The 17,953-nt window shown below is 43.5% G+C and overlaps 1 protein-coding gene across 1 annotated transcript; it reads left to right on the top strand.

Annotated features, from left to right (window-relative positions):
- Positions 1-2,845: 2,845 nt before the first annotated feature.
- On the top strand, positions 2,846-17,234 carry LOC125132691 (zinc finger protein 649-like). Its single transcript, XM_047790325.1, is given in 7 exon segments — positions 2,846-2,971; positions 7,964-8,147; positions 12,068-12,194; positions 12,466-12,561; positions 15,379-16,137; positions 16,140-16,730; positions 16,733-17,234. Coding segments are annotated over 6 exon segments (1,788 nt in total). The 5' UTR covers positions 2,846-2,971; positions 7,964-8,132; the 3' UTR covers positions 16,933-17,234.
- The last annotated feature ends 719 nt before the right edge of the window (positions 17,235-17,953 follow it).

Here is a 17,953-nt window from a genome sequence, read left to right as displayed (position 1 = left end):
TCAGCTGAATGAGGACAGAATGCGTTGGTCTAGGCATGCGGATAAGCACGCTGTTTGCAGAGCCTGGTACATCCTGTTAAGATAAGAGGAAGATGAGCCTCAGGGCCCCAAGGGGTTTATGAGGGGTCATTAACAAGATGTGCATCAGCAAGGAGAACGAGGTGCAAACCCAGGCACGGCCAGGTTGCCGTGGATAGGTACACTGTCTGCGGAAGCACAATGGTGATTCTCTAGATGCTATGCCTAGACAGCTGACACCAGACTTCCTCAATGCCAATGCCTGTTAAATGCCTAAAGATCAGAGTAAAAGCTTAACCAGCTATGGGACTTTTAAAATAATAATAATAATTAAAAAAAAACCATATCCTGCACCTACAGCCCCCTCCTCACTTGACGTAATTCTAAAGAGCACAATAAAAGTAGTGTGGTTTCTTGAGGCAGGGGTCTTGGTTCCTGAGACCCTGAGTCCCCTGATTCCCACCTTTGATTAAGACAAATGTCTCTGTGTCTTGTTTTATGTTAAACTTTTTTCCTTAAGTTTCACAGCACCCATTCTTCAGCCCTCACCTGCTGAGCTGGTCTCGGTATGAGGCTACAACAGGAAGAAGTTAGAACCTACTAGACCCAAGACATCAGAAGATATGTCTTCCCACAGACCTTGAGCCTCATTATTCCACTCACTGTAACACATGAACACCCACCAGTGCCATAAGGGTTCTGAAACTAAACAGAAAAGGTCAGAAAGTGGGCGGTGTCCCATTTCCTGGAAATCCCTACCTCTTGCCTCAAACAGTTGGAACAACCCTCCCATCTGCCAGCCTATGAAATTGCCCAGCCCCAAAAAACGAACCACCATGTATCCCCAGGTGACTCTCACCTTCCGCCTATGGAATGTGTATCTCTGTAAACAAACTTGCTTTCACTTTACCAGGGCTCACTCTAGAATGCCTTCCGGGGCGAAGCCAAGGACATTTACTTGGCAGCCGGTCCCCGGGACTCTGCTAGGTGACCATTTTCTGGCTTCTCCCTTTTCCAACAAGAGCCCACTGCTGCTACAGCTGGAAAGAGCTTGAACTAAGGTGCAGAGTTATGGTAAGAGGTGAACAAAGAGAGGTGAGCTAGACATTAAGAAGTGACAAAACAGCACATAGATGCCCCCAGAATCATCTCCCAATAATCTTAATTGCAAGCAGAGGTGCAAAGGTCTTGATAATATTGTCCCATAAAGAACGGTTGTGTGTGATTTCTTTTTTTTTTTTTTTTAGGGCCACACTTGTGGCATGTGTATGTTCCCAGCCACAACGGGAATTCCCTAGCTGTGTGTGATCCTGAAACCCAGCAGAACTCTGTGGGCGTCCCCAGGACACTTTCAGTGTCCCCCCACCTTCCTATTTTGTAGGAAAAAGGCTTCAATCTCCTAGACTTTCCAAGAGTTCCAAGGGATACATTCAAACAGTTTCTAATTACGAAAGTAAAGGAATGCAGAAACGAAGGAAAAACAGTCAGGAAACAACAGTGCCACAATGAAGCAGGGTCCTGGTTCCTCTTCAAGGGACGTACAAAACAATCTATCTTTGAGCTCTTCTGCAGGAACAAGCCCCCCCACACACACACCATCACCGAGGTGGAGGATGGTAACTGCAGGCAGAGCACAAGATTCTCACATCACCGCCCTGTTACACCAACAGCCAATCAGAAGAAAGCCATACACCCTGCACCCCCAATTTTGTCTTTATAATGTCTTCCTCCCAAACCATCAGGGAGTTCTGGTTTTTTGAGCACAAGCTGCCCATTCTCCTTCCTTGGCCCTGCATTAAACCTCTCATTGCTCTTTTTTTTTTTGTCTTTTTGTCTTTTCTAGGGCCGCACCCGCGGCATATGGAGGTTCCCAGGCTAGGAGTCTAATCGGAGCTGTAGCCACCGACCGGCCCACGCCAGGGCCACAGCAACACAGTATCCTAGCCGCTTCTGCAACCTACACCACAGCTCCCGGCAACACCGGATCCTTAACCCGCTGAGCAAGGCCAGGGATCAAACCAGCACCCTCATGGTTCCTAGTCGGATTCGTTAACCACTGCGCCAGGAGGGGAACTGCAACCTCTCGCTGCTCTAATCTCCAACATTTTGGTTTGTTTGGCCACACTGTGTACTGGGCACTTGAATCTGCATTCAACAATTCCTTCCAAAAACACTGGCACAACACTGCTGATGCTATGCAGCATCACAGTGGCTTTTATATCTGCTTATTTCACAGAGCACAATTTCAAATTTTAACATTAGGTGTTTAAACCGGCCTGAAACAAAAGGCAACTTGACTATGAATTCATACTTGGACCCTCACTCACCTTCTAGGTCTAACCTCACAGGGTGAGTGAGAGCAGGTACTTGTCCTGTGCCTTGTTATTATCCAAGCTTAGCGCTCCATCTTCCTTTTCCCTTGGTGGGGTGTGTGTGTGTAGGGGGGGAGGTTGGGGGGGGGGCGTGTTGCCCGCTGTACGGACACCGAAACTCCTCTGCGATGGCCAAATTCACTGGGCGTTTCTTTCTCCATGGCTGAGGTGGATGTTGCCCACACACCATGTTTTCCTTTTGGAAGGCGGAGTTTCTGAAAGGCTACGCAACTCTTCCAACCTTGCCGCACAGAGGCTGAAGTATCAGGTGACTGAACAGTTCAGAGGCTTTTCTCTGGTCTCGAGTCATCCCGTTAGGGGCGCAGAAGCAGCAGTCTCTGTTCTGCATGATAAATACTCAAAGATGGCAGCCTGCAGGGTGCGAGGCACGTAAGGGCGCGGACATATTACCCGCGCCGGCGCAGCCGGAAGTCCAGTTGTCCGTGCTGCGTGGGAAAGGCTGTCCTTCGTCGGCCGCCGTAGGCCGGAGGCGAGGCTGTGTTTAGGCGTCCTGAAAAGAAAAGCATGCACAACTTAAGTGTAGCGGCTAGGAGACCGGAGGGAGATCAAGAGGAAATCAGGTCAGTGTGTGGGGTAGGTTAAGAGAAAGGATTTGGCATCTGTGTAGGTAGGAACCGCAGAGTCCGCGGGGAGAGCTGGTGGTCCAGGACTTTGGGTCTGAAGTTGGGGTGCCTTTGCCTTCGGGCATGTAGGAGCTCTCGTAGTCATGCTTTAAAGATCTGTCAAGATCGAGGACTCAGAGTCCTGAGGTCAGATTTTTGGGTCTTTGCAGTTCACTCTGTTGGTAGGGCTGACTAATTGAAAACTGCAGGGGAATTGCTATTTGTCTGAAAATGGTGTTTGGATTTTATTTGGCGCTCAAGAGATGCAGGAGCCGGGAGTGTGATAGACCTGATGAACACTGCAATCCCCTTCAGTCCTTGAAGCCCACTTTCCTCTCTAAGGACTATTTTGAAAGTCTTCTTAGGGCACTACATCGCCTTCTCCTTTCGTCCCCACAGATAGGAAGTTTAGGGAGATCAGGGATAAAACAAATCTAAAGTGTTAACCTTCCGTTAAAGATGAGGTTTCTAGCCTTCTTTAGGCAAATTTACTTGGATATTTCTTTTCAGATTCCTTTTGACACCAGTAAAATAATTTCTAGCTCCCCAAATTCTTTTTCCCAACTCTTACTCAAATATTCGTATATTTCGATTTTTGTCTTTTATTTTCCCGGCTTGATTTTCACAATTCAGATAAATTATGAAAACACTGGTGCAATTTGCCTTTTTAAGGTTAATTTCACATTCTAAACATTTCCGTAGTACAAATTCTCTTAGTTTTTACTTTTAGGTTTATATTAGGATTTGGGGAAGTTCTTTTGTGGCGCAGCGGGTTAAAGATCTGGCATTGTCGCTGCAGCCTTGGTTGGATGGATCCCTGGGGAGGAACTTTCACAGGCCGCTGGCGAAAGGTTCCTCCCCCAACTCCGCCTCCCTCGCCTTCCGTCTCCTCCCCCCCACCTCCAAAAGACAGACGATTTGGTGGTATTTATCCAAGGGTATGTATCCCAGACCCTCATCTCTTTACTGGTTTTTTGCCTTCGTTGCAATTGTAAATAGGGTCTTTTTTCTTCTTCTAATTTTTATCTTATTCTCTTCTAAGTTCTTTAACATAGTAAAGCAATTTTTAAATTAATTTTTGTTTTGGTTACTTCACTGACCGTTTCTTATTACTAATAGCTTTTTCCAACTCAATATTTCGTTATAAAATTATGAACTCAACATCTCAATGTTATGAAGAATTCCAAACATAGCAAAGTTGAATGAAATTTACAGTATACATATACCCACCACTTAGATTGTAGCATTAACATTTTGCTATATTTGGCCTATCAGTATCTATCCAGCCCTTCATTCATTAATTCACCTTGTTTTCTTAATTTGAAAAAAAATTTTTTTGGAGTTACCATTGTGGCTCAATTGGTTAAGAACCCAACTGGTATCCATCAAGATGCAGGTTCAGTCCCTGGCCTTGCTCTGCAGGTTAAGGATCCAACATTGCTGCAAGCCACAGCATAGGTGGCTTGGATCTGGGGGTTCCTCTTGCTGTCATGTAGGTGGGCAGCTGTGGCTCCAATTGGACCTCTACCCTGGGAACCTCCATAAGCCACAGGTGCAGCCATTAAAAAGACCAAAAAAAAATTTTTGGGGGGGTGCATTTCAAAGTAAATTGCAGATATCAGTGTACTTTCCCCTAAATACTTTAGCATTTCTATCGACTAGAGTTCTACCAATAGCTTTTTTTTTTTTGGTCTTTGTCTTTTTAGGGCCGCACCCACAGCCTATGGAGGTTCCCAGGCCAGGGGTCAAATCAGAGATGTAGCCGCCAGCTTATGCCAGAGCCACCACAATGCCAGATCCGAGGCCCGTCTGCGACCTACACCACAGCTGACAGCAATGCCGGATCCTTAACCCACTGAGCGAGGCCAGAAATCGAACCCGAAACCTCACGGTTCCTAGTTGAATTCGTTTCCACTGCGCCACAACGGGAACACCCACCAATAGCTTTTTAACTAATTCCTTTGTATTTTCTAAGTGAATAATCTGAGCATCTCCAAATAATATTGTCCCAGTGACAAATGTATGGATTTGAAGATGAAATGAATCTGGCTTCTAAAAATCTTGATTCTTGGTCTTTCTGATGATTTGAGTGAGTTCCTGTGATATTGTGACTTATAGTAAGAAATATTTGGTCTTAGTCCCCATTTCTGGCACTGAGCTCCTAAAACCCTTGGACTTTTGAAGTTTTGATAGAGGTTAAGATGTTTCTTGTCGGGAGTTCCCATTGTAGCTCAGTGGTAACAAACCACACTAGTATCCATGAGGACGCAGGTTCAATCCCTGGCCTTGATCAGTGGGTTGGGGATCCAGCGTTGCCGTGAGCTGTGGTGTAGGTCTCAGATGCTGCTCGAATCCCCCATTGCTGTGGCTGTGGTGTAGGCCGCCACCTCTCGCTCTGATTCAATCCCTAGCCTGGAAATTTAAGGCTGCAGGTTCAGCCCTAAAAAGAAAAAAAAAAAAAGATATCTCTTGTTAATAAGGTGACTTTTGGAGTGCTCCTAAAGACAGGGGCTTGTTGTTTGTTCTGCCAACCTTGTGATTAGAGGGTTGGACCTCTCCGTGCCACCCCCTGACCTCTGGGGAGGAGGGAGGGCTGGAGGTTGAATTAATCACCAATGGCCAAGGAGTTACTCAGTCATGCCTATGAAGCCTCCATAAAAACATAAAAGGACGGATTCAGAGAGGAACGTGGCTGTCCTGGAGAGGGCCTGGAAGCCCGAGCCCTTTCCTCTTGCCTTCTCCAAGGCATCTCTTCCATCAGGTTGTTCCGGAGTTATATTTCTTTTTGGGGGGCTGCCCAGGATTTTTTTTTTTTTTTGGTCTTTTTTCTTTGTTGTTGTTGTTGTTGTTGTTGCCATTTCTTGGGCCGCTCCCGCGGCATATGGAGGTTCCCAGGCTAGGGGTTGAATCGGAGCTGTAGCCACCGGCCTACGCCAGAGCCACAGCAACGCGGGATCTGAGCCGCGTCTGCAACCTACACCACAGCTCACGGCAACGCTGGATCGTTAACCCACTGAGCAAGGGCAGGGATGGAACCCGCAACCTCATGGTTCCTAGTCGGATTCGTTAACCACTGCACCACGACGGGAACTCCTGCCCAGGAATTTTAACCTGCTGTGCCACAAGGGAACTCTGAGTTATATTCTTTTATAATAAACTGGCCATCTAGTAAGTAAAATATTTCTCAGCGTTCTTGAGCCACTCTAGCAAATTAATTGAACCTGAGGTGGTCATGGGAACTTGTGATTTATAGCCAGTTGGTCAGAAGTATAGGTACTAACCTGGACTTGGGAATGGCATCTTAGGTTGTGGTAGGTGGGTGGTGGTGGGGCAGTCTTGTAGGACTGAAGCTTTAACCTGTGGGATCTGATGTGATATCTGGGCAGATGGGGGTTTGGTTTGTATCCTTTCATGGTAATAAATCTGTTACATGCTGAGTCTTAGGCATCCTAGCTAATCCTTGAATCTGGGCACAGTCTTGGGGATCCCCAACACCATTCATTTCCTTGGTTTCCACCAGATTGTCCAGGCATTCCTTAGCTTGTGGCAGCATAACTCTGATGTCTGTCTGTGCACACAGTCTCATCTTCCTCGTGTGCTTCTAAGCTAGTGTGTCTGGTGTAAGGACACTCGTGGATTTTATCTACCTTTTTTTTTTTTTTTTTTTTTACTTTCAAGGGCCGCTTCAGTGGCATATGGAGGTTCCCAGGCTAGGGGTCTAATCGGAGCTACAGCCGCCTGTCTACACTACAGCCACAGCAACGTGGGATCCAAGCTGTGTCTGTGACCTATACTGCAGCTCACGGCAACACCGGATCCTTAACCCACTCAGCAAGGCCAGGGATCATACTCATGTCCTCATGGATCCTAGTCGGGCTGGTTAACCGCTGAGCCACAAAGGGAACTCCCACTCATGGGATTTTAGAGCCAACTTGGGTAATGCTGGATGTTCTCATCTCAGGACCTCTAACTTCATTACATCTGCAAAGACCCTTTTTCCAAATAAGATCATATTCACCTGTTCGCGGGGGGGTTATGATGTAGACATATCTTTCCGGGGGGGTGGTGTGTGTGTGCACCATTTAACCCAGTGCAAAGGGATATGTGGACACAAGTGATTTTAAGTGAAAAAATGTCCAGAGTCTCACCTATATGTCTGTCCTCTTTCCGAAAACTGATCTGTGTGAGGAGTCTCCTGCTGTTGAGGCCTTTTGCTGTGCTGGTTTTCCTTTTGCATTTTCCCTTTCTCATTCATGCTACTTCTTCTTCTTTTTTTTTTTTTTTTTTTGCTTTTTTTAAGGAAGTTCCCAGGCTAGGGGTCGAATCAGAGCTACAGCTGCTGGCCTATACCACAGCCACAGCAATGCAGGATCTGAGCCACATCTTCAACCTACACCACAGCCAATAGCAATGCCGGATCCTTAACCCACTGATTGAGGCCAGGGATCCAACACGCAACCTCATGGTTCCTAGTCAGATTCATTTCTGCTGTGCCACGAGGGGAACTCCCCATGCTACTTCTATTTCACAGAAGAAAGACATACCTCCCCCCATTCAGATTGTTATGTTTTACTGCCCCAAGGGCACCAAATAAAGGCATAGTTAGAAGTAATGACCTTGGGGGAGTTCTGTCGTGACTCAGTGAAAAGAAATCTCACTAGCATCCATGAGGATGCAGGTTCGATCCCTGGCCTGGCTCAGTTGGTTATTTGCCATGAGCTGTGGTGTAGGTCACGGATGCATCTCAGATCCCTCTTTGCTGTGGCTGTGGTGTAGGCCAGCAGCTACAGCTCCGATTCGACCCCTAGCCTGGGAACCTCCATATGCTGCAGGTGCGGCCCTAAAAAGACAAAAAAAAAAAGTTATGACCTTGAAGTACACAGCAGTAGTGACAACATCTGGGCCTTGAGGGAATTTATCACTCAAATGAACTTACTCTTCACCCCATAGGTCCTGGCATCCCAGGAGCAAGAGAGGTCAAGTAAAGGACAAGGAGGAGGTTCCTGGCATTGCATATGCATCTTTCACCTGAGAATTCTGAACAGAAATTTAAGGCAGATACAGAAGAGACTAAAGACAGAATATCCCCATTACTGGGCATTTCCCAAAACTGAAGAAAATGACAAAGGCTCAGGTGACTTTTGGTTTGTTTTATTCTTAACTTGATGCCCTCATAGATTTCTGGAGGTGGGAGTTCCCGTAGTGGCTCAGTGGTTAACAAATCCAACTAGGAACCATGAGGTTGCGGGTTCGATCCCTGGCCTTGCTCAGTGGGTTAACGATCCAGCGTTGCCATGAGCTGTGGTGTAATTTGCAGACGCGGCTTGGATCCTGAGTTGCTGTGGCTGTGGTGTAGGCCGGCAGCTGTAGCTCCGATTAGACCCCTAGCCTGGGAACCTCCATATGCCGTGGGTACAGCCCTAAAAAGACAAAATAAATAAATAAATTAATTAATTAAAAAAAGAGATTTCTGGAGGCGTGAAAAAAAATCAGTTCAATTAAATGAAGAGTATAAATTGGGGGAGATGGGCTCTGGGAGAAATAAATTGTACCTTCAAAATCATGACAAAGTAGAATCAGGTGTGTGTATATGTATGTATTTGGTTTATTTTTAGGGCCATACCCTAAGGCATATGGAGGTTCCCAGGCTAGAGGTCGAAGCAGCTACAGCTGCCAGCCTACACCACAGCCACAGCAGCTTGGGATCCAAGCTGTGTCTGTGACCTACACCACAGTTCACGGCAATGCCAGATCCTTAATCCACTGAGCAAGGCCAGGGATTGAACCTGCGTCCCCGTGGATGCTAGTCAGATTCGTTTCCGATGAGCCACGATGATAATTCCGAATCAGGTATATATTTAATCTTCCTAGAGTTTGTACTATATGACCAATGTTGGAACATAATGTATGACTCAGCAGGTCCCTTTTGGTCACATAAACCAACTTGCATCTAATATTTCTGTCAGCCATTGCAACCACAGAATCACGAGAAGTTATTATATGATACGCGCTGCGTCTGGGGTGGCGGCAGATCGGTTCTTCAGGAGATGTCACTGTTTCGTAGTGCTTAAGTCTTAGGGAATTTCTTTGATGCTTTTTTTCTAGAGGTGATAAGGTGGCCTGTGTGTTCACAGCATTCTTCTAATAGATGTACAGACAGGTTGTGTATGGCTGTTTCTTACATGAGAGGACCAAGTAGAATTCCGTGGACACGGTTTTTTTCAGAAGACCACAGCCTGGTGACTTACATACCCACACTTGTTTGGGGTTGGGTTTTTCCTTGAAGAAAATCTGAAGTGCTCAGGAAAATAGGTTTTCGTGCGTTTCAAAGGTCATCCGTGAACAGGTGGCTGAAGTGGTGCTTGAGTACAGATTTGGCTACTGGGCGTTATAAGTTCCGTTGTTTGGTAATGGCTGGGGTTGCTGAGATCCAGTTTGCTTTAGAACTTTACCTTATTTCAGAAAATACAGATCCCTTCCCTGTGTTCGAAATCTAGTTATTACTATATTTTTCATGACCAAAAAGTTAAAAACTTTGTGAAGATAAGAGCTAGATATTGTTATATTTAATTGGAATAAGAATAGTGAACTATGTTGAAAAGAGCTCATCGAAATAAGTAAAATAGTAGATAATCATCAAATTGATGTTTGGTCAGTTTAAATATTAACCTTTGAAGCAATTTTACCTGATCCTGATGCTGCTCTTGTGCCAAAGAAGTGCCATTATTTTTGTGAGTGATGATGGCACTAAATTCAAAATTTCAAGTTGATAAAGCTATTAAAAATGAAATCATTGATCAAGTAATAAAGAGAAATTAACCAGAAAAGTTTCAGCTGCTTACAAAATTTTGATAAGTGAAAGAGAATAACCCCCTCAAATCTAGTTATTACCTCCCAGCTCCTTATTGCCTTTATTTCAATTATAAAAATGACTCACTGTGGCAAAATTATACATATATATGTATTTGGTCTTTGTCTCTGGTTCCTGGCAGAGTTCTGAAAACCTTTGGAATTTCCTGTGTCATAGGAGTGTCTTTTTTATTCATAACAAACATTTCTAACCATATTTGAATTTATGCTAATGAGGTGACTTGGGTTGGGCTCCAAGATAGCTTCAGCATGAGGGCTGATCCCAGAACTCTAGTTTAGAGAGCTGGAACTTTTAGCTCTACCCTCTGACCTCTGTGGACAGGAGAGGGGCTGGAGTTGAGCTCTATCACTAGCAGGCAGTGCTTTGGTCAATTATGACCATGTAATGGAACTTCCATAAAAATCCCTACGGGGCAGAGAGAGCTTCCAAGTGGGCAAATACATCCACTGGGAGGGTGATGCACGCCAACTAGACAGGGACAGTGCAGGGGTCCTCTTGCACTCAGGACCCCTTTGGACCTGGTGTCCTATGTACCTCCTCATGCATATCCTTTATAATAAACTATCATAGTAAGCATAATATTTTCCTGAGTTCTGTGAGTTGTTCTAGCAAATAATCAAACCTGAGCAGGGAAGTTGGGGGAACCCCTGAAATTGTAGCCAAGTTGGACACAAGTGCTGGGAACCTGGGACTTTGGGTTTGTCTGAAGTGAAGGCAGTCTTATGGGACTGAGCCCTTAAGCCTGTGCAGAATAGGACTGAATCATAGGGCACCCAGTGGGTGTCAGAGGCTCAGCACTGGAGAACTGGTATTGAATAAGACACCACGTATGTACTTGGTGTCAGAAAGAAACAAAGACTCATGGATACATTTTCCATGCAAGACTCAGACGATATAGTACACATAGTGATAAAACACATCTTCCCCCCACTCCTACGTTTTTTCTAACATGCTAGCATATTATTACCAAATGCTAGGAATGTTTCCTGGGTTCCAGACATTTATCTGTGTGGACCCCTTTATCCATACATGGATTTGTATGTGTACACACATGTGTGCATATATATTGTAAATCTATGTAGGTAAATGCTTAACATCTCTTAGGACATTTTTTACATGAGTGCAACTGTTCACTGATTGACAAGTAGGTGCTGAAATACATGCAGGTGATCTCAGGTTAGCAAGATTTCAAGAATGCATATTACAGAAATTTATGCTTTGCTGAATGAATGGATGACTGGTTATTTTAATATGGCTTTGTTTCCTTCACAATATGTTGAAAAAAAATAGGAACAGATATGGCCTACATGCTGAAAATGAGAACTGTCTTCATCTTCCTTTTGAAGAGGGAAAAATCTTATTCTTCCTCTGGTGTCTCCTTTACTCTCAGACTCACATCACTTGTGACACCAGGTGTGTGGGAGTTTTCTCCCACCAAGCAATTCTCTGACACCAGCTGGGTGTCCTGCAATTTAATTCTGATGCTGTCTACCTGGAAGCAGTTTCAGATCCCACAGATTTAAGGGTTCAGTCCCATGATTCTGCCCCCCACTTCAGAGGCCAACCGAAAATAGTAGGTCCCCTGGTTACCCACAACTTCTGTCTGACTTGGCTACAAATCGTGGGTTCCTATGATTGCCTCCTCTGGTTCAATTAATTTGCTGGAGTGGCTCACAGAACTCTGGGAAGCACTTATCTGTGTTTACCAGTTTAGTGTAAAAGATGTGGTAAAGGATACAGATGAATATCCAGATGCAGGAGATACAAAAGGCAAGGTATGTGGGCAGGGGCGCAGAGCTTCTGTGCCCTCTCTGGGGTGCGACTCTCTCCCAGCACCTCCACGTGTTCAGCAACCAGAAGCCTTCTAAATCCATGCTTTCTTTTTTTGGCCACACCTGTGGCCTGCAGAAGTTCCAGGGCCAGGGATGGAAACTAAGCCACAGCAGTGAAAACACCAAGATAAGTAAGTCCCATACTTATCACTTCAGAATTTACAAGAGTTACAGGAGTCTTGTGTCAGGAACCAGGGTCAAAGACTAAATATTAGAATGAGAGATGCTCCTGGTGTTTTTTGTTTGTTTTGCCACCAGGGACAGAGACCGTTATATATATTTTCTATTATCTCACAACTTCCATTTCAATAACTAGAGAAACACTTGTATTAAACAGGACTGTTGTTACAGGGATCACTGACACTGGAGGATGTGGCCGTGGACTTCACATGGGAGGAGTGGCAGCTCCTGACCCCCGATCAGAAGGACCTGTACCAGGACGTGATGCTGGAGAACTACAGCAACCTGGTGGCCGTGGGTGAGGATGGCTCCCCTGTGTCCCTTGGAGGGTGCCTTTCTCTTCTCAGCTTCTGAAAGCCGTGTTGTGTCTGTGGCGCTCTGAAGTGGTAGATTCTCAGTCCCCTCCCTCGCCCCAGATGAGAAAGTATAACCTCTCCTCATTTTAGAGAAAAGCCTTTAACTTGCAAACATGGAAATTGTGCAGTCCCTAGAGTGCATGGTTCTCATAGCATCACGGATCTCTAGTGCCATTCGATAAGCCTGAGTCTTGTATCATTTCCCATGAGCAGGGCATCAGGTTAGCAAACTGGGTGTACTGTCCAAGTTGGAACAAAGAGAACCACCACCGACTTTGGAAGATGCAGTTCACAGTCACCCCCATCCAGGTGAGTGAGAGAGAGAACCAGCAAGAGGGGGAAGGCTGTGGAAATCCCTTTCTGGTCCTTTGGAGAAGGCATCCCAGTGGTGAGGGTGTCTGAGGACCCAGAAACAGCCTCCATATTATCCATTCCACTCTCCATATGACAGTTCTTTTTCTGTGTGGAAATTTAAAGGAAAATATACCCCTTTTATCAATTCTTGGAATAATTTTTAAATTTTTTATATTATTTTTTCCATTATAGTTGATTTACAGTGTTCTGTCACTTTCTACTGAACAGCATGGAAAGAATTCCTGTTTATTTCTTCTTAGATGTCGACGTTTTCCCCCACTAGGGTTATCCTTGCTTGGATGTCCAAATCTCCCTATTCTTCATCACTTGTCCGAGTATGATTTTGTGTTCCTTTCACATTTCTCGCTATGAAATTCCTCCTTCCATGTCTCTCTTCTAAGAGAAAACTTTGAATCCATCATTGCCTTCTAACTAATATGCCTTCCTGCTCCTTTGGGAACCATTTATTTCCCTTTATGACATCCACCCGTACCTTGGATGCCTTACTTACAGGGTAACATGGTCTCTTAATGTGCATTTATTTGCTTGCTTGACTTTTTCCTCACTCCATGCTTCTTCAAAGGTTCTCTTTTCAGCCTCTGCTCTGTCTCATAGGCTGTAAAACCTTACTTTACACAAAGGTGTTAAGCTCTTGTATTCTGTGGCGATGCCGATTGATAGGTCCCTTAACACTGACTAATATCCATGTTGGTACCATATATTTTACCTGTCTCCATGGCAACTCCCAAAGAGTTCACACTTTCTGTGTGAGAAACTAGAATCATCTTCCTCGCAAGAGAATCCCTGTCCCTCATCCATCTTTTTTTAAATTTTTAAAAAAGATTTTTAGCTATTCTATTATAGTTGATTTACAATGTTCTGTGAATTTCTGTTCAGCAAAGTGACCCAGACCTCATCCTTTTAAAAACTGAGATTCTGCTGTGCTTCTGTACCCCTTAAATCCTGGCATTACCCTGAATGTTCTCTACCCCCTGGGCCCCTGTATTTAATGCCTCTGCTATCCCTGTTATTTAATTAGGAAAGAACTTTATAAAATGTCTCATTCCCAGTTCCTAGTCTAAATGAAATCATAAAACCTCATCCCGTTAGAACCTCTTAACTAAGGCCAGTAGAGACATAGCTGTTCAATTAAGGAAGAAGATGCTGTTGGTGGCAAGATGAAAGATTAGTATATCAGAGAGAGTGAAATGGTAAAAATTCCAACATGACATCCATACAGCATGATGAAGAAGGTGATGGTTCCTATATCTGATGCAGCAGCTGATCTTTTCAAGAAGACTTTGTGCCCCACTAACCTGTTGTGAAGTCTATAAGAATCACCAAGTCCCTCTTTTCTGTGGGAACATATGAGATTGTGTCACAGCTAGATGCATGGTTAGAATATGAGATTGGTCCTTTGAGAAAGTGAGTTTGATGGTCTACCTAGTGAAGAATGGCAGGTTTTAGCAATGGGATAAGCACCTAAGAATTTATTGGGATTTTCTTGGAATCCGATCCTTCTGATATGTCCAACATTCTGAGTTGCCTCTTGGTTCTAACCCACATGTCTGCTTATTTCTCTTACCAATGTGGTTAATGTTCGGGTCTCTTCAGCGGGCTATCCCAAAGCTCTGGGTGTTGAATAACTAAAGCCTTGGTCTTGTGCCTTCATCTTTTTTCAGCCTTCATATTCTCAGAATGTGATCTCATATAATTCTGACCTTCAGTGATATTTACACACTGATGATTTCCACATTGCTATCTTTAGTGAAGACCTCACTCAGGTTTTATTATCTGACTTGGTTTTCCATACCTGTACCCGGATATTTAAGTATGTCAGAGATGATATGCGTCAAAATGCACTTTGTTTCCCTCATTCTGAACTTCAACAACATTCCTTGTCTTCTTAAAGGACGCTACCCCCCTACCCAGTGGCTCAAGCCAAATATTTAGGAGTACCCTTTGATTCCCTCTTTTCCTCATATCTGATCTGCTAATGAGTCTTGTCTATCATTTCCAAATAAATTTGATTTCTTCTACTGCCTGTCTTTTCCTTTGCTTCTTCAAACTCTGTCACACTTGCAACTGCCTACTTTATTCCTTGTTATTGTTTCCTTCCCACCCCTAGAATATGACTTCAGTGAAAATAAAGAAATTTTTTTGTTTGTTCCTCCAAAACCAGCACCATGCCTGGTATATGGCGGTAGCTATTTATACAGATGTATTCAATGAATAAATATCTTTCACCATTCTGGATCGGGTATCCCTATAACCTCTGTGATAAGATGCTAACAGTGATAGTATTTAACCATCCCCAGAGCCTCTTTATAAAGCAGATAAATCTATATTTATTCATTGTGAATTTGTTTTACACGAATGGCTGTTATCTGGGGGTTTGGTGTTTTATATTACTTTGTTTTTAACCATTTCCAAGACATAGGAGTTAGTGTTGAATGGATAGAGCTTTTTTTTGTTTTTTTTTTTTTTTTGGTTGGGGAAAAGTTCTAGAGATGAATGGTGGTGATGGTTGCACAACAGTGTGAATGCACTTCATGCCAAAGAACTCTAGTTAAAATGGTAACAATTTATCTTGTGTATGTTTAACTACAATTTTGAAAAGTTTTTTTAAAAGGAGACAGGACATTTTTTACATGGAATTTCTCTTATATTTGATATCATAGATTTCCCATTAAAGAGCCAGCTCACACCAAAGTATATCTGAAGTAGTTTTATTCCATATGACACTCATGGATTCGTTGTTCTCTCTCCTAGAAACTGAGAAAGTGGAAGATTGTGTGCAGTGGCACTGCCAAAAGCAAAATACGCTAAGGAGGATAGAAGAGGGTTATGAACAGAGTGTATTTGAAAATATTACTCATCAGAGCAAAAGGTCTTTTCCTTTAAGGCCAAATTGTGATATATTTGATTTACATGGGAAAACTCTGAAATCATATTTAGGTATGATCAACCAGAGAAGAAGCTGTGACAAAAAGGAGCCTGCTGAATTTAATGGAGACAGGAGATCCTTTCTCCATGCTAACCATGAGCAAACTCATACTGAAATTAAACATCTACAAATAAGCAAAACAGAAAATGCTAAGGAATGTACTGAATGTGGAAAAGCCTTCCTCAAGAGGTCTCAGCTCAGTGAACATAAGAGAATTCACACTGGAAAGAAACCTCATGGATGTAGTGTGTGTGGGAAAACTTTCTCCAAGAAGTTCAAGCTCACTGAACATCAGCGAACTCATAAAGGAGAGAAAACCCATGAGTGTGGTGATTGTGGAAAAGCCTTCCTCAGGAAATTTCAGCTTACTGAACATCAGAAGACTCACACAGGAAATAAACCCCATGTATGTAGTATATGTGGGAAAGCATTCTATAGAAAGTTCAAGCTAACTGAACACCAGAGAACTCATACAGGGGAGAGACCCTATGAATGTACTGAATGTGGCAAAGCCTTCTGCAGGAGGGCAGAGCTCATTATACATCAAAGAAGCGAAAAAGGAGAAAAGCCCCATGGATGCAGTGAGTTTCTCCAGAAAAATCACAGCTCATTTTACATCAGAAAATTCACACTGGAGAGAAATCTTACATATGCAGTGACTGTGGAAAAGGTTTCATACAGAAGGGCAATCTTACTATACATCGGCGAACTCACACTGGAGAGAAACCCTATGGATGCACTGAATGTGGTAAGGCCTTCAACCAGAAGGCATGCCTCATAGCACATCAGCGATTTCATACAGGAAGGACGCCCTTTGTATGTACTGACTGTGGAAAATCTTGTTTGCAGAAATCAGGACTCATTAAACATCAGAGAATTCACACAGGAGAGAAACCCTATGCATGCAGTGAGTGTGGGAAAGCCTTCACTACAAGGACAATGCTCATTGTGCATCAAAACACCCACACAGGAGAGAGACCCAATGGATGCCATGAGTGTGGGAAAGCCTTCTCTCACATGTCATGCCTGGTTAAACATAAGAAGATACACACAAGAGAGAAACAAGTAGATTCAGTGAAGATGGACTCTCCTTCCACAGCCGGTCACAGCTTATTAGATACTAGTGAACTCATGCAGGGGAAAAAACTTGTTAACATGATGTCTGGACAAATGCTTTCTATGATCCCTCAGACATATTAAACACCAGTAGGCTCCTAGCAGATAGGAATGTGGTCCTTACAGAAGAGCCAGTTGCCAGATGTGCACCCTTAAGAGATAACAGGGAGTTTGTGCAGGAAAGAAACCTTATGAATGCAGTGAATGTGGTTATGCCTTCAATGGTCAATTACATCTTATTTTACGTCACAAAAAACACATAGGAAAATACTGGTACCTTCTATTTGGAAAAGCCTTGGGTAATAATGTACAGCTGATTGTTTGGTTATGTATAAATGGAAGGCTTTGTTTTGGAAGACAGACCATCAGTGATCACCATAGGTCATCAGTGAGCTTATAGTTGGTAAAAATAAAATGATAGTGGGAAAATCCTTGCCCTCAATAGGTTTCCTTACTGGAGAGAGACTGAGAAGGCAGTGAATGTAGCAGGGTTTTCAGTGGTACATTCTGCTCCATCCACTGGCTGATGAAATCATATCCAAATAAAACACTGTGAACACACTAATTATGGAATATCTTATTAAATTTCTTGTGAAGCAAAGGCCTATGAAGATGAGGAATATTTGAGAGCTTTATGTACCATTTCCCAGTTCATTTTACATTACATAATACACCTCATGTACATTTTTGGACAGGAAACCTTGAACCATATTCCTGGTTACTAAGCTGATGATTCCATAATTTAAAAGAGACAGTCTATCCCATATCACTGGTTAAAGTTATTACATTATATTCATTTCTCCCAATTGTGGATTCTTTCTTAAAAAAAAAAAATCTTCAGTATCCACCCTATATATGATGATTAGCTGTCACATTTCTTTGGCTCTTTATTTTTTGGTCACACCTGTGATATGCAGAAGTTCCAGGGCCAGGGATCAAACCCATACCACAGCTGGGACCTGAGCCACAGCAGTGACAATGCTGGATCCTTAACTCACTGTGCCACCAAGGGAATGCCAAAATTTATTTAAATACTACTTCAGACAACTAAATTCTTTCAAAAAGGAAATGAATATTAAATTCATAAATGTAACTTAATGTCCTTGGATGAGTTTATATTTATTTATTTATTTATTTATTTATTTTCCTTTTCTAGGGCTGCTCCCTCAGCATATGGAGGTTCCCAGGCTAGGAGTCAAATTGGAGCTGCAGCTGCCGGCCTATGCCAGAGCCACAGCAACGCAGGATCTGAGCCACGTCTGCGACCTACACCACAGCTCACGG

The sequence above is a fragment of the Phacochoerus africanus genome, chromosome 8 (genome assembly GCF_016906955.1).
Source record: "Phacochoerus africanus isolate WHEZ1 chromosome 8, ROS_Pafr_v1, whole genome shotgun sequence".
NCBI classification, from domain to species: Eukaryota; Metazoa; Chordata; class Mammalia; order Artiodactyla; family Suidae; genus Phacochoerus; species Phacochoerus africanus.
The sequence above is the reverse complement of the archived record's forward strand: the minus strand, read 5'-3'. Positions and strand labels throughout refer to the sequence as shown.